Below are 23,485 nucleotides of genomic sequence, written 5' to 3'. Positions count from 1 at the left end.
AGGTCCAGGAACTGCAGCATATGCAGCCCTGCCGCTCTACAGCTGAGCACCATGTTTTCATGCTGAATAACATCATCTTCTTCTTCTGCTGCTCAGTGCCAATGGTTCCCTTCATCTTGAAGTTAAAATTTTAGTTGGATGATATGTAGTGCAGTGAAAACAGCAACTGACGGAATATCTCGTCATTGGCGAGAAAGTGTTGTGTCTTAAATGATGAGATATCTCGTCAATGGCGGGGAACAAATTAATTAAAGTGGAACTGAAAAATACAGAGTTACAAAGCAATAACACCAACAACGTATTTGTATAAATCTACTTTTATTTTGTAAGAGACTAAATACTTATTGAGTAAAAGCTGGGAGCCTACATTCATCATGAATTTGGTGGGTACTGGGAACTGAACAAGGCAATTTGCAGTTATTTTAGGGGAAAATGGCCAGAAGAAAAACATCAGGTGCAGAATAGATTGTTAATAGAATAGCAGTAATGATTCAACAACCCAGGTTACTAAGGGAGAGGGAACTAGATGTTATTTCTCAGCAAAAGTGTGTATTTGTCAGATCAAAGGGGAAGTGGCAAGAAGAGTGTGAGAGAAAGTATTATATAATTAATGTTTAATAAATAAACATTTTTAACTTTGAACAAAGACTTATGGAAATAAATTACTCAAGAAGTTCTCAATCTGAACATACATGTCTAATTTCTACATTTATATTCATTTGTCCTCAAATCTTAATTCTTGCAAACAAATGAGAAAAGGCTCTTTTATACATCTTGAGCCAAAATTAATGTCTGAACAATTTGTCTTTGGAGGAAATTAAAAACATAATCAAAACATAATGAATCTCCAGGGAATGGCACAGTACAGTAAATTCTTACAGTTATATATATCATTATTTTATAATTATTTTACTTATTACCATGTAGTTGTATTTCAAGACATAGTGGATAATGAGCTACTTCCCTCTTTTTCAACAGTGTGGGTTATCATGCATTTCAAAATGTCCCCTCTCATATTGTTATCGAACTTCTTGAAAGTATCTAAAGCAATCGTTAACATCAAGGACGCTCTGTTACTTTATGTCATTTTTAATTATCAATAAAAAAGAATCATTTCAAGACCAGATCACTGTTGAATGAATTTGAAATACAGGCACAATGAAATTAATTAATATGGAGAGTTACATTTATGACTTAGTGGTGCCTCGACCCATGATTGCTTTCTTTGTGTTCCTCTCTGGTCTCAGCAGGATTATGTAACATTTGGGTCCAAACAGTGCCACCAAGAGGCCAAAACTGGAGGCCAGGATGGCAAAGACCTCCACTGCATCTGCATATTTGCCTGGTGAGTTGACATAAGCAGGGACAAAGGCCACCCACACAGCACAGAAGATCAGCATGCTGAAAGTGATGAGTTTGGCCTCATTGAAGTTGTCTGGAAGATTCCTTGCCAGAAAAGCTAGCAGGAAGCTAAGGCTGGCCAGTAAGCCAATATAACCCAGTAACACTGCAAAACCAACTGTGGACCCGACTACACACTCATAAACTATCTTGTCATTGTAGTACTGAGTATTTTTATGTGGAACTGGTGAGGCAGATACAAGCCAGGCAGTGCAGATTGCTGCTTGGATTGATGTGAGAGCCAGGACTGTCCCTCTCTGCTGCATTGCACCAAACCACTTCAGGCTGGCTCCACCTCCTGGCTTGGAGGCCTTGAACACAGCCAGAACCACCATGGTTTTCACCAGGATGCACGACACACAAAGCACAAAGCTGATCCCAAATGCTGCATGTCTCAGCTGGCATGTCCACAGCCTGGGACGGCCGATAAACAGCAGTGAGCACAAGAAGCATAGTTTTAGTGACACCAAGAGCAGGAAGCTCAGTTCTGAATTGTTGGCACGTACCATGGGTGTGTTGCGATGATACGTGAAGATGCCCATGACAACAGCACAGATACATGTGCCCAGCAATGAGGCGACAGTCAAGCAGATACCCAGAGGCTCATGGTAGGAGAGGAACTCTGTTTTCTTCAGAACACAGTGGTCACGCTGTGGGCTGGACCAGAAGTCCTCGGGACAACTGGTGCACTCCATGGAGTCTGACAAAGAAAAGATTCTCTTTGTTTCTGCAATTTTTTACTATAATCATTTTCACAATATTTACCTTTTGTCACACATTAGCATGGCCAGTTTTTTCCCCCTTTGACATGACTAGCCTAATAGGTAGGGCCAGCCACTGGCATAAACACTCTTTATGGTTGTGTAGGACCACAACTGCCACGAGGGGTATTCACTGATCAGTGTGAGTTTCTGTGTTTTTTGGCCACAGTGGCCTTGATGACCTGCCCACACTTTACTGAAAATTAGGATATTACAGAGAAAGAAAAAGTTCTAATGCAGACGACTGCAAGACACAGAGTGTGCAAATAGTGACAAAAGTGTCAACGTGAAATAAACTTCCTTTGATTATGGATCTGTTACTATGCATTTTCTTGGTTTACACCGCAGACTGGAGTCTCTGTTAGAAATGACAAACAGCATGAGCTGTATTATACACTTGTCTCCACTATGACATGTGTCATTGCCTTTTCTCTCTGTATGGAAGCCCATTTCTGCCAGTGTGATAATTGAGGACAAATTGGGTTATAATTGATACCATAATGATACCAACCTGTTTCATTGCTGATCTTTCCCTCAGAACAAGGGACGCAATCAAAACAGCACACAGGCTGGCCCTTTTTTCTGGCCATGCGGGTACCTGGAGGACAGCTCTCACTGCACACTGACCGGGGTGGCTGTAAGGATTGTCAGGATTATATCACACTGAATCTAGACAGTTTAATGTTATTATTGTGTGTCCTAAGGCAAAAAACACAATAAATAGAAGTAACCTGTTTGGAATCAAAGTTCCAGAAGATTTTATCTTCATCAATTGTGAGTTCTTCTCCTTTGAAGGCTGACCTCTTAACTTCACCAACATTTTGAACTTTAGTTCTTCCATCAGGGAGCCACAGCCAGTTCATGATATCATATATTGGTAAAGCATCACCATTCTCATCAAATGACACTTCATCACCAAATGATGTTGTAAAGTTGACCTTTTCCAAATAATGCATAAGCTACAAAGGAGTATAATACAGATAAATACTGCGATAAGTAGATTCAAAAACAAAACTTGTTCTGGATTGGGCAAATGTTTTCAGAGGTTCTGGAATACATAAGCTGGATGTAATCATTCTAGGGTTCAAATACAGCACACTAAAAACATGAAAAATGAGATTCTCTAAACTTGATTTTATACTGTTGATTGATTAATTAATTATTTTTCTCACAACAAGTAAAGGGAATTTCATTTTGGATCAAAAATATTCCACTCAAATAAAATCAAGAGATTCAAAGCAGCCTACTCATGCTATAGTTAATAATGTCTTGTTTACCCAAATCTCTTTCAGTAAACACCTCAATAGGCAACAGCTGTTTCCCAAAATTAAACAGGCGGAGAGTCAACTGATACCACACCTGCCATGCTTCCATTGTCTGCAAAGTAGCACAGCTGTGCCCACTGAAAGGCCCTCTCCCTGGCTCACACTGCAGCATGTCATCAAGGGCATACGCCAGAGCATACACAGCCTTATAAATATTGTACTCAGGCCTGAGGTTTGAAACATCCAAGAATTCAGTCTCGATACTCTGTAGGTCTTCATCTCCAGTGCACAGTGCCCCCCCAGCTTCCATCCATCCTGCTGGAGGTGGTGCAAATTTGCAATGAAATGTGTACTCCCAAAACTGCCTTACCTGAAATGTATTAAAAACAGTCTTAGCAAAAATAACGTTTCATTTTTTACAGAAATCTGACTGTAAGGTTACAAAATTACCATGCTATTTCCATTGTTATTGTCATCATGTACGTCAGGACGTATTCTCAGCAGAAAATCCCTGAGCCCTGGTATTTCCCCTCGTCGGATGGCAATGCCCAGTGTGCCACCCAGGTATGGCATAAGGTGAGGGGTCTGGAGCACAGCAGCCGCTGTCCAAGCTTCACTGGCCATCCACTGCAGGCCTGTCACATTCTTCTTTACCACCTATGTATTGCATCTTATAAATATTTGGTCAAAACAGCTGAGTTACAATAATAGATATATAATTGATAAAAAAAAAATAGTTAATATTGAATTGTTGATTTTAGGATACAACTCTCAAGCTCTCAGACCATGAGCATAAATGGAAATGAACAATAAAGATTTGGGAAGAATGGTGTGCTAAACCAGTTCTTAAACTGAGTCTGTATGCACAGTTAGACAGATAGATAAATACCTCATCCATTAGCTGAATCATATGGATCTGATGTGCAAACACGATGACCACACGAGCTGTGGATGTCTTGATCACATCCACAATCCTCTTTAGTTCAGCTGGGTTGTCACCCCAGGGCAAAATCTCTGAATAGGCCAAACAACCTCCACCAGACTGAGCCAAGTCTAATTGAAAAGATTGAGCAACATGGAGTCCATAATCATCATCACTGACTAGCAGACCTGCCCAAGTCCAGCCAAAGCGTTTTAGAATCTGAATCATAGCACGCACCTAATTGAGTACAGAGTAGAGTGTACAGGTTGGAATAATCTGTCAGTCAAAACTTTACTCTATTTATGTCTCACAGTTAATTGATCCCCTTACACTATTTCTTCTAAATGCACATAGTTTCATCAACTCTGCAAAAGGCAAAGCACTTTTCCATACAAGCTAAAAAATATTTTTGGATTCGGGGACAAACTTTTTTTGCATTATATTTCTAGAGTTTCACCTGGAAAGCATCACTTGGGATTGTTCTAAAGAAGGATGGAAACCTCTGGCGATCACTCAGACAGGAACATGTGGCAAAATAACTCACCTAAAAAGAAACATACAGTGTAATCACAGGATGTTTGTCTCATGCAAGCCTGTAGAAATATTGAACATGTCATCATTTAAAATCTAAAATAAAATATGCCTGTGTACAAATCAAAGGCTTGCTGGAGAAGCTATTTTTTCTTTTTCCGCCCTATGCTATCAAGTTTGCATTGTATTCAAATACATCACATCAAAAGACACACAGTTAAGACTGAAGGAAGAAAACTTACAATGGGCAATTTGAATAAACCTATCACATCAGAGGTGGCGATAGAAAATGTTGAGAAGGAATCACCCACAATCCCCAAAACTGGAGGGGTCCCCACACAGTTCTCTTGAAGTAGAAACTGCTGCTCTCGACCACTGGCCAATGACAATGCAGCACTGAATCCAATCACAAGTGTGGCACAGTTGTCATAAAGACTATATCCTAGAGTCACATTAGGTAGCAGGTTGGAGTTTTTGTTGATCTCATAGATAGCAAAGGCCATGGTCATGGCATGCCTGAACCCCGGAGGATCAAAGCTAACACACAAAAATAACTATTAGCCTTTAAAAAATAATACCATTTGCACTTTACACTTTCCGATGCATGAGTGTGAGACTTACCCTTGGCAACTGAGCTGATTTGGCTCTGAGGTGAATGCCAGTTTGGGGAAGACAGAGGTGTAGTGGACTTCAAACAGCCCACCCAGAATCACGTCACCTGGCTTATGCACTCCATTCAGATAAAACTGTCTCCTTAATTTGCAAGATGGGAAGAGAGGAGAAGGCTCTGACAAGAAAAAGGAAGAAGAGAAAAACATCAAGATCAGATAGACATACGAGAACAAAAATGAGTGTAAAAATGCCCCCATGACTGCCCTCCCCCCTACACCTGTTTATTATTTTCATGCAAGGTTTCTGTTTTATATGCAGGCTAATGTCGTCTCCTTTGGTGATTTTCGTCATAGTTTCACACCACCCATCAGGGCATGAGCAATCACGTGGGGGCCTGGCATTTACTCTACAACCAGAGAATATCATAATAACATTAATTATGTACTGTAATATCACCTCATCACTTTAATGTAGGTCGTAATTATTTTGCTATCATGAAGTTGGAGCTCATCTTCAGTTTTTGAATGAATGAATTAGCACCTTATTTGACTTTATGGAAACATTACAACAGAACTGCATTGTAAACTAAAGTAAAATCACAGAGAGTTAAAAAGACTTTAGAGTCCTGTCAAGGCTGTCACCTCATGCCACTAACAGTTCTGGAGTTGCACTTGCAGGTGTGTCAGCAGCCTCAAAAACTGACCCCTTCAGCATCTTTCTGTCTTCTCATCAAGTCATCTCTAAACAACTCATGCCAAAGAGAAAATATAATCAGGAAAAACCCTTTACCCATAGAGTTCTCTTCAGGAACCACTCTGGCTTAGAGCAAATTGAGGAGATGGGTGTAACGTCTTGTCCTCTATACTTGCAGTGGTTCTGCAAGTTCACAATTTGACAACCAGTTTAATAGAGGCAAAAGACAACACAACATTAAAAGGGTTGAAAACATAATTTATCATTTATACATCTATTAAAATTAACAGAGCAATAATCCAACTTTGAAGAGGGGGAGGTTCAATTCTGCAGTTCTAAATGGGCAGGGAAATGTCCATTTCTACTCGCCAAGGGGAGGGGGAAGAGCAGGTCAAGGTCGGCTTGTCATGCGTTGGTTGCTCCTTCTGTTGTAGCTCCATCGTCGCAAATTAAATGTTGTTGATGGCTGACTTCTGAGCAGTCGCCACAGACTGGGCCAGCATCATACTTCGGCCTTCCGGACGCCTAACATGACCTTAGGGCTGCAGCATGTGGCGTGGAACTTGGCCTGCAGATTGAAACACACGAGAGAATGAGAGACCAACATTCACAGAGTTAAATTTACATGCATCACAAAATAGTGAGCACCCTTTGAATTGAATCATGAACATACCCGCAGATTGAAATGCACAAGAGAATGAGAGACAGTAGTGTTTGCTGCATGCAACTTAAATACCCTACAGAGTGAGACACATTCTACCACATCTGCCTTCAATCAGCACTTGTATAACAGCCATTGGCTCACCACAAAGTGATGTCCCTCCACCCCATACACAGTCTCAATACCACTGCACACAGAAAACTACTCCAATCAGTGCCAGTAGAATGTAGGTGAGATAGTATGAAGGTGCCAATACAGGTCTACCCTGTACGGAAGAAGTCCCCCCAAAAAAGCCTTTAAACAGGGAAAAAAATCAAGAAAACCTTAGGGAGAACTATAAAACTAGCTTTCACGGCAGCTTCACTTTGTGATTTTGCTTTTGTGAACATAGCCTGCTGTGACACCAGACTCTTTTTAAACTCTTCTGCCTTCTGTAGCTTCTGCTATGTGTCCAGTTTTTGTACTTGTCCTGATGTTATGTCTCATAGTGCCATCTTATGTTATATTCTTTAATTACAGCCACATAAGCTCTGCAAACAAGGCACAGAGGTTTACCTCTGATGTCGACAAACAAGTACTCTGCCTCCCACCTGCTTTGAAAGACCCTGTTTTCAAAAGTCCACTTTTCATTTTGTCATTTATTTTGGGGGCTAGCTGAAGTGTCACTGTAAAAGCGCTGACCGATTCATTCATCCGCTGACCACTGATCAGTGTGTCATTTCATCTGGTTTCATAGACATAATTGGGTATCATCTGCACAACAGTGGAAGATTAATGGAGTGTTTCCTCATAATATTTCCTAAAGGAAACATATATAGAATGAATAGAACTGGTCCAAGCACGGACCCTTATGGAACTCCATGACTAACTTTGATGTGCATAGAAGATTCATTGTTAACATGTACAAACTGAGATTGATCTGATAAATAGGATCAGTTTAGTGCCATTCCTTTAATGCCAATTAAATGTTTGAGTCTCAGTAATAGGATATCATGGTCAATGGTGTCAAATGCTGCACTAAGATCTAGCAAGAAATGTACAAAGACAAGTAAAGACAAGTCCATTGTCAGATGCATTTAGAAGATCACAGAGCCCTTTCTCACTATTTGTCCCACTGGTTAGTGGAGGGGATTTGACTGGCTTATGGAATCGATGGGTTACAGCCTCTATTAGGCTTGCTAACACCTTCCACTCTTATGGTTAGGTGATGGCCCTCTTCATTTCTGTAAAGGGTACTGGTGCCACCATGAGTTTGAAATCCCAACAAAATGATTTGTTTAACAGCTTGGATACAACAGCACCTTCACTGGAGGATGCAGTCTTCAGTGTGGTTCTTTGTAAGCATGTATAAGCCCATGGACAGAGGAATTGGACTCTACAGTATCTCTCATAGTGGAATACAGAAAAGAAGATTTAGTTCCAGGGTAACCTCAGATCTCTAAAAACTTGAGTGAAGTATCTCACCACACTAATTGAAGTATGCATTTTTATGTCAACAGATGGCAATAAAACTACCTTACAGAGTCAAACAGTACACATTCATTAATAAATTAATAAGAAATAACCAGTCAAAGGAGGCAATAATGATGGATGACTCAGCATTAACAGCTTTATTCCTTCTCATTTGATTCTGCTTTTTTCTTACGTGTAAAGAACGCTATGTAGTTAAAAATAAAGTTACATTTAATATGGATCACTTATGAGAAGATCATTCTAGAAGGACTGTTAAATGCAGACAGTATCCGAAGTGCTGCTTTATGTCTTTGGGGTGTCTCGACCCATGATTGCTTTCTTTGTGTTTCTCTCTGGTCTCAGCAGGATTATGTAGCATTTTGGTCCAAACAGTGCCACCAAGAGGCCAAAACTGGAAGCCAGGATGGCAAAAACCTCTACTGCATCTGCATATTTGCCTGGTGAGTTGATATAAGCAGGGACAAAGGCCACCCACACAGCACAGAAGATGAGCATGCTGAAAGTGATGAGTTTGGCCTCATTGAAGTTGTCTGGAAGATTTCTTGCCAGAAATGCTAGCAAGAAGCTGAGGATAGCCAGTAAGCCAATATAGCCCAGTAACACTGCAAAACCAATTGTGGACCCAACTACACACTCATAAACTATCTTGTCATTGTGGTATTGAGTATTTTTATGAGGACTTGGTGAGGCAGATACAAGCCAGGCAGTGCAGATTGCTGCCTGAATAGAAGTAAGAATGATAACTGTTCCTCTCTGCTGTACAGCGCCGAACCACTTCAGACTGGCTCCACCTCCTGGCTTGGAGGCCTTGAACACAGCCAGAACCACCATGGTTTTCACCAGGATGCATGAGACACAAAGCACAAAGCTGATCCCAAATGCTGCATGTCTCAGCTGGCATGTCCACAGCCTGGGATGGCCGATAAACAGCAGTGAGCACAAGAAGCATAGTTTGAGTGACACCAAGAGCAGGAAGCTCAGTTCTGAATTGTTGGCACGTACCATGGGTGTGTTGCGATGATATGTAAAGATGCCCAATACAACAGAACAGATAAATGTGCCCAGCAGTGAGGCAGCTGTCAAACAGATACCCAGAGGCTCATTGTAGGAGAGGAACTCTGTTGTCTTCGGAACACAGTGGTCACGATGGGGGCTGGACCAGAAGTCTTCTGGACAACTGCTGCACTCCATCGAGTCTGACAAAAAGATGTTCTTAAGATAAATATCTATACTATATGTTTAAAGGAAACCTAGGGTATTCCAAAATGAAGACTAACCAGTGTCATTGCTAAAGTCTCCTTCAGAAGAAAAACACAGACTTGTTACAAGGTTGTTACAAACCTGATTCATTGCTGATCTTTCCCTCAGAACAAGGGATGCAGTCAAAACAGCACACAGGTTCCCCTTTCTTTCTGGCCATGCGGGTACCTGGAGGACAGCTCTCACTGCACACTGACTGGGGTGGCTATAGGGATTGTAAGAGTTATTATTCTACACCATTTCAAACTGTTATGTGAGTTGTCGTTGGGAAGAAGATCAACAAGCAGAGGTAACCTGTTTGGTTTCAAAGTTCCAGAAAATTCTGTCTTCATTGAGTGTGAGTTCTTCACCTTTAGCTGACTCTTTAACCTCGCCCACATTCTGAATCTTTGTTGTTCCATCAGGGAGCCACAGCCAGTTCATAATGTCATATATTGGTAAGGCATCACCATTTTCATCAAATGACACTTGATCCCCAAAACTTGTAGTGAAGTTTACCTTATCCAAATAATACACCAGCTTTAAATGGGTAAAACAACAGATAAATAGTTTATGAATTCAAATATGTACCTGATCCAGTATATCACTTTTTGTTTGATTATTAAGAAGTATTCTATGTTCCAGCTTTGCTGAAATGATCGTACTGGCTGAAAATTTTTGATTTGCCGCCCTCTCTGGTTAGAGGTTTCAAGTCTGTTTCACCTCTGAACCCACCACACAGCTATGCAAAAGGTAAAGCTAAAAGGAATTTTTAACTGATTAAGGAATGTCTCAGATTATTACTGACGTATCTATATGACCTACGTAAGTTAACAAAAAGACTGGCTACTTCAGCATAGTTGTTCTTAATACCTGCCACAGGATTGGATCTCCTTGAAAACAGAGGGAACCATCCTATGTTTGCATTTTCAGCCAAAGGTACAGTGAGTAGTACGTTAGCCAGTCAAAAAGAACAGTTATCACATAAGGATAAACAACATCAGTCAGTACCTCAAAGTTTAGCAGTTGTATTTGGAAATATAAACAAGCAGAGTATAAAGTTATATCACACCTGCCATGGCTCCAGCATTTGCAAAGTGGCACAGCTGTGTCCACTGAAAGGCCCTCTCCCTGGCTCACAACGCAGCAGGTCATCAAGGGCATACGCCAGAGCATACACAGCCTTGTACACATTATACTCTGGCCTGAGGTTTGAAACATCAAACAACTCACTCTCCACATTATGCAAATCCTCCTGTCCAGTGCATAATGTTCCTGCAGCTTCTTCCCAACCTGCTGGACGTGGTGGAAATTTGCACTGAAATATATATTCCCAAAATTGATTTACCTGAAATGTAAGAAAAAAAAAAACTGAGTTGACAGAAATAATGACAATATATTATCTCTGGTCAGATTTTATGATTAAACTCTCACTATACTATTTCCATGGTTGTTGTGGTATTGGTTAGGGTGTATTCCTAAGAGGAAGTCCTTGAACCCTGATATTACTCCTCGACGGATGGCGATGCCCAGTGTGCCACCCAGGTATGGCATGAAATCAGGCGTCTGGAGTACATCAACTGATGTCCAGGCTTCACTGGCCATCCACTGCAGGCCTGTCACATTCTGTCTCACCACCTGTGTATTAATTTATATCATTAGAAGTCTAAGGCAATGATGTAGTCTGCTTTGTGGTATTCACTCAACTGTGTACAATTATGCTATGATAATCATTTTATTTATATAGCACTTTTTAAGCATAAACACAAAGTGCTTTCCATATTACAAGACAAAATTCAAATCAAAGACCTATATAAGCCCTATATAAACCCTCCGGCCCATCCCATACAGCATGTATAAACCTTTTAGAGCACATAATCAAGTGGCACTGAGCCCATACTGTCCATAAACTGATGGAAGAGCAAATGCAGAATAAAAGAAATTAGTTCGTATAAAATTTGAATATCTCAAAAAATGGTAAATGTATTTAAATGTATCTAAGAACACTAAAATGATGATAGTAAGACATGCACAATTAAAATATATTAAGGCAAAGTTAAAAACAGAGTGCAATAAAATAGTAATAAAGGAGGAAATAATGCAATGATGGAAGAACACAATAATGGAATGATCAAAACTTTTTAAGGTAGACATCCTCAGTCTGGTCTGTGGAACAGCCACAGTGTTTTGATTAGCTGGGCCATAAGGGTTTAAAAGGTCTTTAATATAACCTGGAGCCTGACCATGGGTGGCCTTGATCGTAATAAATAAAATTTTAAAATGACTTCCAAAATTAATGGGCAACCAGTGAAGTGACACTAAAATTGTGGTGATTTGACAGAATCTTCTAGATTTAGTTCATAATGTGGCTGCAAGACTGAGAGTGAGTTTAAACAGATAAAAAGAGACTTGCAGTAGTCCAGACTTGAAGATATAAAAGCATCTTTGACTTTTTCTTTTTTTTCTAAAACTGAGAATGTGTCTGATGTAGAGATGTTTGGAGATGTTTTTTTAACTGATAAAAACAAGCTTGGGTGATCTTTGTTGTATGCTGCAAGGTTCATTGCTATGGATTTTACACTGTCCATAACAGAACCAAGAGATCAGCATAACAGTGAAATGAGATGTTGTGTTGCCATGATAATTATACATAGATTCATGTATTACATTGTATTTTGAACCCAACCTCCTCCATTAGTTGATAAATGTGGATTTCATGTGCAAACACTATGACCACACGAGCTGTGGATTTTTTCATCACATCCACAATCCTCTGTAGTTCAGCTGGATCATTGCCCCATGGCAAAACCTCTAAGTAGGCCAGACAACCTTCACCAGACTGAGCCAAGTCGGACTGGAAAGATCGGGCAACATGTAGTCCATAGTCATCATCACTGATCAGCAGGCCTACCCAAGTCCAGCCAAAGTGTTTCAAAATCTGAATCATAGCACGGACCTAATTAGAGAGAATGTAGTTTAAGGTACTGCAAAATTCACATCAGAATTTATTCAGTGTTCTCATCTCAGTTTACAGTTTTTCATGCACAAAGGATTTCCTCATGCCCGACATTGTTTGTTTCATTATATTCAGGTTTGCATGTTGTACTTATTATGTTGCTTATAGTTTCACCTGGAAAGCATCACTTGGGATCGTTCTAAAGAAGGATGGATACCTTTGCCGATCACTCAGGCAGGAACATGTGGCAAAATGACTCACCTAAAAAGAGACAGACAGAATGTGCACATGCTTTGTAGAGTTTCTATAAATATATACCCATTTGACTTATTTCAACAATTTATTGGCATTTAATATGAAACAAATTACTAAAGTGCCCACTGAAAGCACAGAGGAAATGTAAGCTCACCATGGGTAATCTGAATAAACCTAGCACATTGGAGGTGGCAATAGAAAATGTAGAGTAGGAATCACCCACAATCCCTAGGACTGGAGGGGTCCCTAAACAGTTCTCCTGAAGCAGAAACTGCTCCTCTTGACCACTGGCCAGCACCAAGGCAGCACGAAATCCAATAACAAGTGCACCGCAGTTATCATAAAGACTGTATCCCAGAGTCACATTAGGTAGCAGGTTAGAGTTTCTGTTGATCTCATCAACGGCAAAGGCCATCGCCATGGCATGCCTGAACCCTTGAGTGTCAAAGCTAAAACACAAAATGTTGCTATTAACTTGAGATATTGTGAGAAGTATACAACTATATTATTTGACCAAGTTATTTAATGTCCTGTATTACTGTAAAATGTCCTACTTTTTAATAGCAACATTTAATGTTATAGAAATTTCTTAATATCTGATCATATATCACAATACATGACACATATCACATCTTCGTCCTTCATGTTTTCTTTTCTCAGTATCTTGGTTTTATGCTGTTTGCTGTGTATATGTGAGACTTACCCTTTGCAGGTGGGCTGACGTGGTTCTGAGGTAAATGTCCATTCAGGGAAGACAGAGGTGTAATGAACCTCAACCAGCCCACCCAAAATCACATCTCCAGCCTTGTGCAACCCATTGAGATGAAACTGTCTCCGTAACTTACAAGATGGGGAAAGAGAGGAACACACAGAGAAGAAAAAAGAAGAAGAAAACAAGAGTAGGGATATGTCAAAAAATGTCGCCATAACTGCCGTCCTCTCTTCACTTGTTTCTAATCTTATGTATGGTTACTTAATTTTATATGCAGGACTATGTCATCTTCTTTGTGTACTTGTGTACCTTTCGTCATTGTCAATTTTTCACACCACCTATCAGGGCATGGTCAGTTGTGTGGGAAGGACCTAATACAAAGACTATCAGTTTCAGTTGTGTAGAGACACAGTGTAGAGACTACACCATTATATAATGGAAACAATTCATTCATTTGTGCACAACAATATGAAAAATATATTAGACCATATTTCATAAATTACAAATATACAGTTTTTTCTATACCTTTGAAATATATTGAGGGGAAAAAACAAAATTATAGTGATTAAAGAAAATAAAAAAGCTAAACATAATTAAAAAAGTATTTTTTTTGTTTAATTTCAGATGTGGCACAGCGATTAACTGTTTGGCCTCACAGCAAGAAGGTCCCGGGTTTGAATCCCACTCCTTGCAGGCCTTCTGTACCTAGTTTGCATATTTTCCCTGTGCTTTCATGGGTTCCTTCTGGGTGCGCCAGTTTCCCCCACCAGCAGAAACATTAATGCTGTAGGTCAATTCTCCAGTCAGTACCCATGACCAAGTTGCTGGCTTAGGTTGCTGGAGTTGGTCCTTCATAATACATATAAACATATAGATGTGTGCCTCTGCAGAGAGTGGTCAAACTATATGTCAGTGGTTCCTAAACTGGGAGACAGGCAGAGACAGTGACAGAGCCACTGCAGGGGGTCGACCAGGGGGAGAAATATACAGTGAAACAAAGTTATCTATATATATCTTAGCTATCATGGGGAGCATGCACTTTTTTTGCCTTCTAATGGGAGGCATGCCAAAAAAGTTTGGGAACCACTGACATATGCTATAAGGAAATTGCACATGTAGTATTTGTCACGTCCTTTTAACTATAGAGCTGAAAATCATCTTTTAAGATCCATTTTACTGTAATACAGCCTCTGTCCACTGGGTGGTAGTGGCAGAGCCTGCCTGGCTGGCATCTTGCATTTCGGCAAATATACACAAGGCCTAGTACTTCACTAGATCTGTTGTTGCTCAGTGAATCCCTCACAAAAATACATGCAAATTTCATTTTGTCTGGGTGGTTGTCAAACATGTGCACAAGCACTGAGGAATAGATACAAAACACCATGCCATGAGGTGCACAAAATACAACAGACATACATATATACATCATACATGTCTACATCAAATTAAGTAATAATCAGTTGACCCACTAACCAGAAAATAACAACAGGTATAAAACCATTTCAGGACATATCTGCCTTATCTTATCAAGGTCAATTCTGGTTTGGTGTCTTTATATTAGGCTTTACAACAATCATTCTAACATCCATCAGACTCAGCTACAGAAGTTTTCAAATACATGAATTTGGACAAACTATTCAGTGGTACCTATTGCTCATAGAAATTAGTGTAATCTGTCAGACTCACAGGACAGTTTTATTATTGAATCATTATCAGAATAAGAAATGCGTCAATGATCTGTGGGGGAATTTTTTTCTATCACAGTTGCTGCCATTCAAGAATAGAAGTATATATATAAACCCAGAATAAAAAACAGCCTAAAATAACAGAATAGAAATAGTAAGTATCTAAAAATATGTTAAAAAAAATGTGCACTAAATACTACTATATACACTAATATCTAGAAAAATAAAAAATAAGAAATAAAATAAATATACAACAACAACACAGGTATGCATCAACAACAATTATGCTGAATATGGGGGATAATTGGGTTAGGAAGCAAACGTATAACAAATGAGACTATGGATTAGCTTACATGCAAAGTATAAATAAATAAATGCAGTCATGATGCTAGTGTAACCAGTGTGTTGCATTATTGATTTGTTATTGCACAGTATTAAACCATTGAATTGTTTCACAAATTACTGTATTGTTGGATCATTATTGCACAGATGACAATATAAATGACAAAACAGATAATAATCAGTCAATCTGTTGTATTGAATATATAGATAAGATATATAGAAGATATAAATAATTTATATTCTAAAGTTTTACTAAATACTTTTTTTCAAACATCACAATGGAACAATAAATTGTGTTATTTATTTTATACAGGAATCAAACCACTCAAACAAGCAATTAAATGTATGAATTTTTTGGTTGCGTAACTTAAACATGAGGTGACACCAAGCAAAAAAACGTGTAAGCGTAGAAGCTATTTAGTCTTTAAAATGATATTTAGTCTTTAAAATGATGACTTTACAAGAAGAGAAAAGAGACAGGAACACAACATAGAAAAGACTTTAACGAGAGTTCACTAAAGACACCTAGGTGAAAGGAATCCTCTTTGTGATGCATAGCTGACGTACAGAAGAAGGAGGGAAGCTTTTGTCTGAAAATCTATATAAACCTTTGAAAACACACACACAGTGTGTCCACATGCAGACCCTTGAGGGATGGAGATCTCTGCTCTCTTCATTGGCCTGATCCTTTCTCTGGGTTTGTGTGAACTGAACTCAGCTTTTGCCATAAATGGTTCTGGGGATGGTCTGAAACAAAGGACTGAGCTCAGAACAAAGGCCTCATCTCTGACATGTAAGCTCCAGGGAACGACTCGTGTACCTGCATTCTCAATGGATGGTGACTACATCATTGGGGGTGTTTTCTCCATACACTACTACATGCACACAGTGAAGCATAACTACACTTCCAGGCCTGATCCACTAAGATGCACAGGGAGGTTAGTAAGACGGAGAAGTGGTGGATAAGAGGATGTTACACTGTGTTGGGATAGAAATGTTTTGATTTGTATGATGTGCTTAAGATAATGTTGCAAAGCTTTAAATTCCCAAGTCTATATTTGGCCATAAAAATTACCAGCATTATGTTCTCCAAAATAGTAATGAGAGACATTGTTAAAAAAATAAGCATTTTTGTATTTTTTAAATGAAAAAATAGGTAAAGTAAAATCAAATATGTGTGTCTACCAACTGTTTTAAATATTTAACAGGGTAAAACCAAATTAGCTTTAAAAAAAAAAAAATAGATGACTATTATTCTGTGCATTGAATTCCTGTCAATTTTGAACTGATATCTAATCCTGTTTGCTGAATTAATGGTCAATTTGATTTTTTTTAGTATGATGTAGCATTTATTTGGTTCTCAGATGCAGTTCAGATATCAGTTATTGTGTGTAACTAAGAATTGCAGTTCTCCTTCAGTGTTTATTTCTGTTATATTGATTTTAATGTCAATTTAAACAGTAACACGAGTGTATTTGCGCAGCATGGACTCCCGTGAACTGCGCTTCTCACGCGCAATGGTCTTCGCCATTGAGGAGATTAACAACAGCTTGGAGCTGCTGCCAGGAATCAGACTCGGTTATCAGATCCATGACTCATGTGCCTCTGTGTCCGTGGCGGTGCAGGTGGCATTCCAGTTTACAAATGGCCTGGACCCTGTGTTTAACACCGGAGAGAACTGCGCGCAGTCCAGTATGGTGATGGCTGTAGTTGGTGAGTCTGGGTCCACGCCATCCATCAGCATGTCACGCATCATGGGGTCCTTTAACATTCCTCAAGTAAATAATTTTGAATTTCTGATAAACGATGTGTTTAATGCTGCTTTTTTGTTTCTCCCAGTAAAGAACTAGACTGTTGTTTTCCTTTAGGTGAGTCACTTTGCCACTTGTGCATGCCTGTCTGATAAGCAGCAGTACCCAAGCTTCTTCAGAACAATTCCCAGTGACCAGTTTCAGGCTGATGCACTGGCCAAGCTGGTAAAACACTTTGGCTGGACTTGGATAGGAGCTGTCCGCTCAGATTCTGACTATGGCAATAATGGCATGGCATCTTTCCTGCACGCAGCTCAGAAGGAGGGAATCTGTGTGGAATATTCTGAATCTTTCTATCGGACACATCCACGCAGCAGGATCCAGAGAGTAGCTGAAGTTATCCGCAGGTTTCTCCTTCACTGATTGTGCTTTTGTTCCGTGTGCTGACATTGATCCTGTAAACTACAAGAAATGTTAGGTCAATTAGATGATGGAAGATTATTTTATTATTTTAGCGAAAAAATAGCAGTTTATTTATTTATTATTTTTAGCAATGTTTATTTTATTACCCCTAGAAGTGAGACAAATGCTGCACAGTCAGCATATCAAAAATCTAAGTTATCAATTTCTTTCTTTCTGTTAAGCATCTTTTATTTGTATAATATAATATATTTGTAAAATATAATGCACTATAATATCTCTCCAGGTCGGCGGATTATTTTGTTATTAAAGTGTTATTTTATTATTTTATTGGCAAATCAATGCAATTTAAAAATGTTTCTTATCATTACTATCATATTTATAACTCATATCATAAAAACATTGACTCAGTGAAATAAATGCAGTACATTCAGAACAAAAAATCTAAACTTATCATTTTTTTAATAGCTAACTAACTAACTATTAATAATTTTACTGGTATAATGTAATGCATTATAATATCTCTTCAGGCTGACAGATGGAGGATTGTTTTATTATTTTGTGGCAAATTAGCTATTTATCTTTTTTTTAATTAATATTCATCACTTATATTATTAAAAATGAAATAAATAAGATGAGTGCTGTAATTTAGCACATCAAAAATCTAAATTATCTATTTGCTTGTTTGTTTGTGTTAATTAGCCTAATACATTTATTGGTATAATAAATATAATATCTTTCCAGGTGGACAGATGGAGGATTATTTTATATCTTTATTGTCTGATTATGCAGCACATTAAAAATCTAAATTATTGATTTCTTCATTTGTGGTAACCATCTATATTTATTTATTTATTTATTTATTTATTTATTTTTGGAATAATATAATACACAGTAATATCTCTCCAGGTCAATAGATGGAGGATTATTTTATTATTTTACCAGAAAATTAGCTATTTATCTTTTTTTACAATGTTTCTTTTTCTTGTAATTATTGCTTAAAAAGATACAGTCAGTGGGACCAATGCTGTACATTCATCACATCAAAAAAAACATTTAGAGATTTCTTTGTTTGTTTGTTTGCATTAATTATTTTTATAATTTTATTGGTGTGATATAACTATAATATCTCCTCAGGTCAACAGCTATGGTTGTTGTGGCATTTGTAGCCTCTGGAGACATGAGGATCCTGCTGGAGGAGCTGTCACGCAAGCCTTTTCCACCTCGCCAGTGGATTGGCAGTGAGTCCTGGGTGACAGACCCAGACATGCTGAGGTTCAGCTTCTGTGCTGGAGCCATCGGATTTGGGATTGAACAGTCTGTCATCCCAGGTCTGAGAGAATTTTTGTTGGATCTCTCTCCCACTGAAGTGGCTGCCTCTCCTTTGCTCACTGAGTTCTGGGAGGATGCATTCGACTGCAGGCTGGGAAAAAGTGAAAAAGGTGTGCTGATTTTTAACACAGTTGACAGTTATACTTGGGTCATTGTGGTTTTGTTGTTTTGTTGATTGTCTGTGCGAGTGCAGCCTCCTGTGTTAGAAAGTCAGTAGCTGCATGAAGATCAAACCTCAAATTTATATTGAAATCTATGGATATTGAATAAAGACATGAGGTGGACATAAGGTGCATGTCTGTAACTCTTACTTGATGATTTCAGGTCATGTTTAGGCCTTTTCCTGTCCCAGACATGATTATGCATCAGCTTAGCTGCAGCGATTCCTCAACACTGAAGTCCTGAACACAAGCATGTAGTATATAGACAGAAAAATTAAGAGGGGGTGGCAGGATCTGAAACAGCAGTTATTTAAAAGAAAATAAAGCATGTGCTTTGACAAGACAAGTTCCTGCAAGGCATATTCAGCTGCTGAAATACATCATAAAGAAGGCAAAAAAGAATAAGAAACATAAGAAAGAATAATAATGTAATATCGTTGTCAAAGGTCAAAAAAACAAACACCTCCCTTAGTCTTTGTGTGTTCCAAGGTGCAGCCTTAGACGAGAGTGTGTGTGATGGAACTGAAGACATACAGACGCTCCAGAGCCCGTACACGGACACATCTCAGCTCCGAGTCACTAACATGGTGTACAAGGCTGTTTATGCAATTGCACATGCCATTCATAATGCAGTGTGTCAGGAGACTAATTCCACAACTCATTGTGACAAATTCACCAGGATAGAGTCCAAACAGGTCTGGTGAAATGCATGAAGGAACACCCCAATTATTTTTCCACTATATTATACCTTTTATGAAATTAAATATTACATGTATTTTACAATCTTTCCTTTCACTCCCTCACTGTCTAACACAATTTCATTTTCACAGGTTCTTAAACAGCTTAAGAAAGTAACTTTTTCCCAAAATGGTTATGATGTGACATTTGATGCCAATGGGGATCCTGTGGCCAAATATGAGCTGGTTAACTGGCAAAAAAGAGAGAGTGGCAGGATTGAGATGATGACAGTAGGGCACTATGATGCATCACTGCCGGTGGGCCAGGAGTTCCACATCAACAGGAATCTCTCCTGGGTGGAGGGTGGCACAGAGGTGAGGAGCCCATAAGCAACAATTTAACATATTAGAATCAAAATCAAATCAAATCAACTCTTTTTAGTGTTATTCTTACCATACATTTCTGCAAGGCACAATGTAAAAATGTTTCTCTGGGAACCAAAGTGTAAGCTGACATACTTAAATAACACTACAACACAGATGTTTAAAATCAGACAGACATTTAAAAGAAAGCACAACAAATGTAAAAAATGTTAAAAAAAAAAAAAAAAAGTAAAATTCAATGTTAAATGTAATATCCAGTATAAGATGTTGTATTTGCTACAGCTGATCAGAGATAGAGATGGAGCTACTGTTCAGCAGCCTGATAGCCTATGGAAAGAAACTCTTCAACAGTTGTTTGGTTCTTCCTCTGATGTTGTGAAACCTTCTGCCTAGTGGCAAGAGATTGGACGGAGGGTAGGGAGACACCTATGATCTTCTTGGCTCCCCTTACCACTCCGCAGGGCTTTATTGTCACTGGTTTTGCAACTGGAGTACAAAGATTGACAAAAGACTGATTCGGTTATATGCTACATTTGTATAGTCTTTCAAATTTTCAGTCCCACATGCAAATTGATTCTTAAAAAATAAGACAATAATTAATATAAGAACATCAAACAAAAGCAAAAAAACAAACAAATAAATAGAATGGATCCAGATGTTTTTTTTTTTTGTTGTAAGAGGGGGAGAATGTTAAGAGTGATAGTGGGATTAGAGTTCCTCTTTTTACTTTTCCTCTTCTCCAAACCCTTTGGACTGGTTTTCATTGAGAATAATATTGAGGTGTGGTTAAGCTGTGTGTTTTGGAAATGATGTCACAGTGAGGTGTGCACCCACTGAAGTAAATATGTGACAAAGCTCAGGTGTGGGGATAGTGCAGCAGTTGAATGAGTGTTACGGAGACAACAGCTTTTGGAAAGCTCAGCTGAGGACATAGTACAGCTTCACCACTATTCAGCTTGCAGATTTTTGTTTGAGAACGAGATTTTTTATTTTCAGGATCTGTACTACACCAACCTAAACTCAACTGCTGAAACAAAACAGAGCTCATCACTCACAAGAGTGCTGGCAAGGTCTGGTCCAATGGACCTCCTACTAGCTAGCTTGCTACTCAGTAAGCTAACCCACCTCCCACCTATTTCTCTGTTCCGAAAACCAATCTAATTTCCCCTTCAACACACTCCAGGTTAGATAATTGTTAGTAAAACCCCTAGACTTGACTAATCATAACACTTGAAAAAATGCAAAACTGTCCTTTAATACTAAAAGCTGCTTTGCACACTTGAATGTGTGTTATCTTGTATCTATGTGCCAGGTGCCTGTGTCAGTGTGCAGTAACAGCTGTCCACCAGGAACTCGTAAAGTGCTGCAGAAAGGAAAACCCATCTGCTGTTACGATTGTATACCATGTCCTGAGGGAGAAATTAGCAATGTTACAGGTAAATTCTAATGTATATCTACATCATCACATATATAGCTGCTAAAATCCCTTTCTTTTATTGTTTTTTCAGGTTCCCCTGATTGTAGCATTGCTATGGATAATCTTTTTTTCATTTGTAATGCATATCTACGACAACAAATATATTAATGATAGTGCTAAAGCCCCTTTTATTTGTTTTTTTTTTTTCAGATTCCCCTGATTGTTTCCCTTGCCCAAAGGAGTTCTGGCCTAATGCAGAGCGAGACACCTGTTTCCCCAAACCTGTAGAGTTTCTTTCTTTTGACGAGGTCCTGGGAATCATCCTGGCTGCATTCTCAGTTGGTGGTGCCTGTCTTGCCATTATAACAGCAGCTGTATTCTTTCGGCACAGGACATCTCCAATTGTCAGAGCCAACAACTCTGAGCTGAGCTTCCTGCTGCTCTTCTCTCTGACTCTGTGTTTCTTATGTTCATTAACTTTCATTGGAGCACCCTCTGAGTGGTCCTGCATGCTGCGCCACACAGCGTTTGGGATCACCTTTGTCCTCTGTATCTCTTGTGTTCTTGGAAAAACAATAGTAGTCTTAATGGCCTTCAAAGCTACACTTCCAGGTAGTAATGTCATGAAATGGTTTGGGCCTCCACAGCAAAGAATGACTGTAGTGTCTTTTACATTTATTCAAGTTTTAATATGTACTATTTGGTTGGTTATTAATCCACCTTTTCCAATGAAAAACTTCACCATATACAAGGAGAGAATCATCCTGGAGTGTGCATTAGGCTCAGCTGTTGGTTTCTGGGCTGTACTTGGGTACATTGGTCTACTGGCTGTCTTTTGCTTTGTGTTAGCTGTCCTCGCCCGGAAACTACCTGATAATTTTAATGAAGCCAAGTTTATCACCTTCAGCATGCTGATATTCTGTGCAGTCTGGATCACCTTTATCCCAGCATATGTCAGCTCTCCTGGGAAATTCACTGTGGCTGTGGAGATATTTGCCATCCTGGCCTCCAGTTTTGGACTAATACTGTGTATATTTGCTCCAAAGTGTTTCATCATATTGTTTCAGCCAGAGAAGAACACCAAGAAACATCTGATGAACAAAAATCAATTCTAAGACATTTAAAGTTTAGAAATAGACGAATACTTATAATTAATAAGAAATAAGAAATTATTCTTGAGGTCCTTAAGAATGTGTATGACTGCTGTCATCAAGTGCCATTCAGTCAATTATATCAATATTAATGCAAAGCTGACATTGTGTGAGATGTCTTTGTCACAACAACTTGACATTAGGAATCTTAAAAGAAACAGCTTAATGTTGTAAAAATTACATTACATTGTCAAATGTGGTTGGTTTTTGATTCTGGCCATCATTAGACCATTATAAGTGTGTCATGAATAATTTCCTTGACATTTTTGTCTTGATTAATGACACGCTGTCATAAAGAAAAACATTATCAACTTTGCCTTAAAAATGACACTTCATGATGACAGACAGAAACATTCATAAAGAACAGTCATGTTTGTGATGGATGTCATGACATGGTTGTAACAGGATAATGACAGCCTTTGACCCAGACCTTCAAGTTAATTGTTCCTGAAATACTTAAGATGGCAACATAAAGTGTGTCAAATCATTTTGGAATGTCTTTTTACTGTTTTATCATAATTTCAGAAATATTTTCTCATCATTTGCCAAATAAAGTCTAAATTCATAACACAAATATGTGGTACTCAGGTCTCTCTTAACATTTTGATAAGTTTCCAAATATATCAAAGTGGAAGAATGAATCTTGTAATTCACTGAAGACAGCCATTAAAGGTGTACATCAGT

At 38.7% G+C, this 23,485-nt stretch overlaps 3 protein-coding genes across 5 annotated transcripts; 1 reads left to right on the top strand and 2 right to left on the bottom strand.

Annotated features, from left to right (window-relative positions):
• Positions 1 to 1,187: 1,187 nt before the first annotated feature.
• On the bottom strand, positions 1,188 to 5,749 carry LOC146328871 (extracellular calcium-sensing receptor-like). Its single transcript, XM_084716533.1, has 9 exons — positions 5,502 to 5,749; positions 5,123 to 5,417; positions 4,807 to 4,893; positions 4,317 to 4,586; positions 3,878 to 4,084; positions 3,522 to 3,797; positions 2,894 to 3,121; positions 2,674 to 2,797; positions 1,188 to 2,101 (listed from the first exon to the last, which is right to left on the bottom strand). Exons 1-9 carry the CDS (start codon positions 5,747 to 5,749, stop codon positions 1,188 to 1,190), a joined length of 2,649 nt encoding a protein of 882 aa, XP_084572659.1.
• Positions 5,750 to 8,601: 2,852 nt separating this feature from the next.
• Positions 8,602 to 20,403, bottom strand: LOC146328870 (extracellular calcium-sensing receptor-like). Of its 3 annotated transcripts, XM_084716536.1 has the most exons (10): positions 20,354 to 20,403; positions 13,473 to 13,625; positions 12,924 to 13,218; positions 12,689 to 12,775; positions 12,245 to 12,514; positions 10,993 to 11,196; positions 10,631 to 10,906; positions 9,874 to 10,098; positions 9,661 to 9,784; positions 8,602 to 9,515 (listed from the first exon to the last, which is right to left on the bottom strand). In XM_084716536.1, exons 3-10 carry the CDS (start codon positions 13,188 to 13,190, stop codon positions 8,602 to 8,604), a joined length of 2,367 nt encoding a protein of 788 aa, XP_084572662.1. In that variant the 5' UTR covers positions 13,191 to 13,218; positions 13,473 to 13,625; positions 20,354 to 20,403. The 3 variants fall into 3 exon arrangements, with proteins under 3 accessions (XP_084572662.1, XP_084572663.1, XP_084572664.1); XM_084716537.1 differs by lacking the exon at positions 20,354 to 20,403 and having other exon boundaries at positions 13,473 to 13,627; XM_084716538.1 differs by lacking the exon at positions 20,354 to 20,403 and having other exon boundaries at positions 9,661 to 9,775; positions 13,473 to 13,576.
• Positions 16,163 to 23,384, top strand: LOC146328869 (extracellular calcium-sensing receptor-like). The gene is made up of 8 exons (XM_084716535.1): positions 16,163 to 16,446; positions 16,992 to 17,286; positions 17,377 to 17,666; positions 18,817 to 19,112; positions 19,662 to 19,867; positions 20,003 to 20,224; positions 21,546 to 21,669; positions 21,861 to 23,384. Exons 1-8 carry the CDS (start codon positions 16,163 to 16,165, stop codon positions 22,763 to 22,765), a joined length of 2,622 nt encoding a protein of 873 aa, XP_084572661.1. The 3' UTR covers positions 22,766 to 23,384.
• Positions 23,385 to 23,485: the final 101 nt, after the last annotated feature.

The sequence above is a fragment of the Lutjanus erythropterus genome, chromosome 4 (assembly GCF_056507025.1).
Source record: "Lutjanus erythropterus isolate fLutEry1 chromosome 4, fLutEry1.hap2, whole genome shotgun sequence".
In the NCBI taxonomy this organism is placed as follows: Eukaryota; Metazoa; Chordata; class Actinopteri; order Lutjaniformes; family Lutjanidae; genus Lutjanus; species Lutjanus erythropterus.
This window is presented reverse-complemented; position numbering and strand designations above follow the sequence as displayed.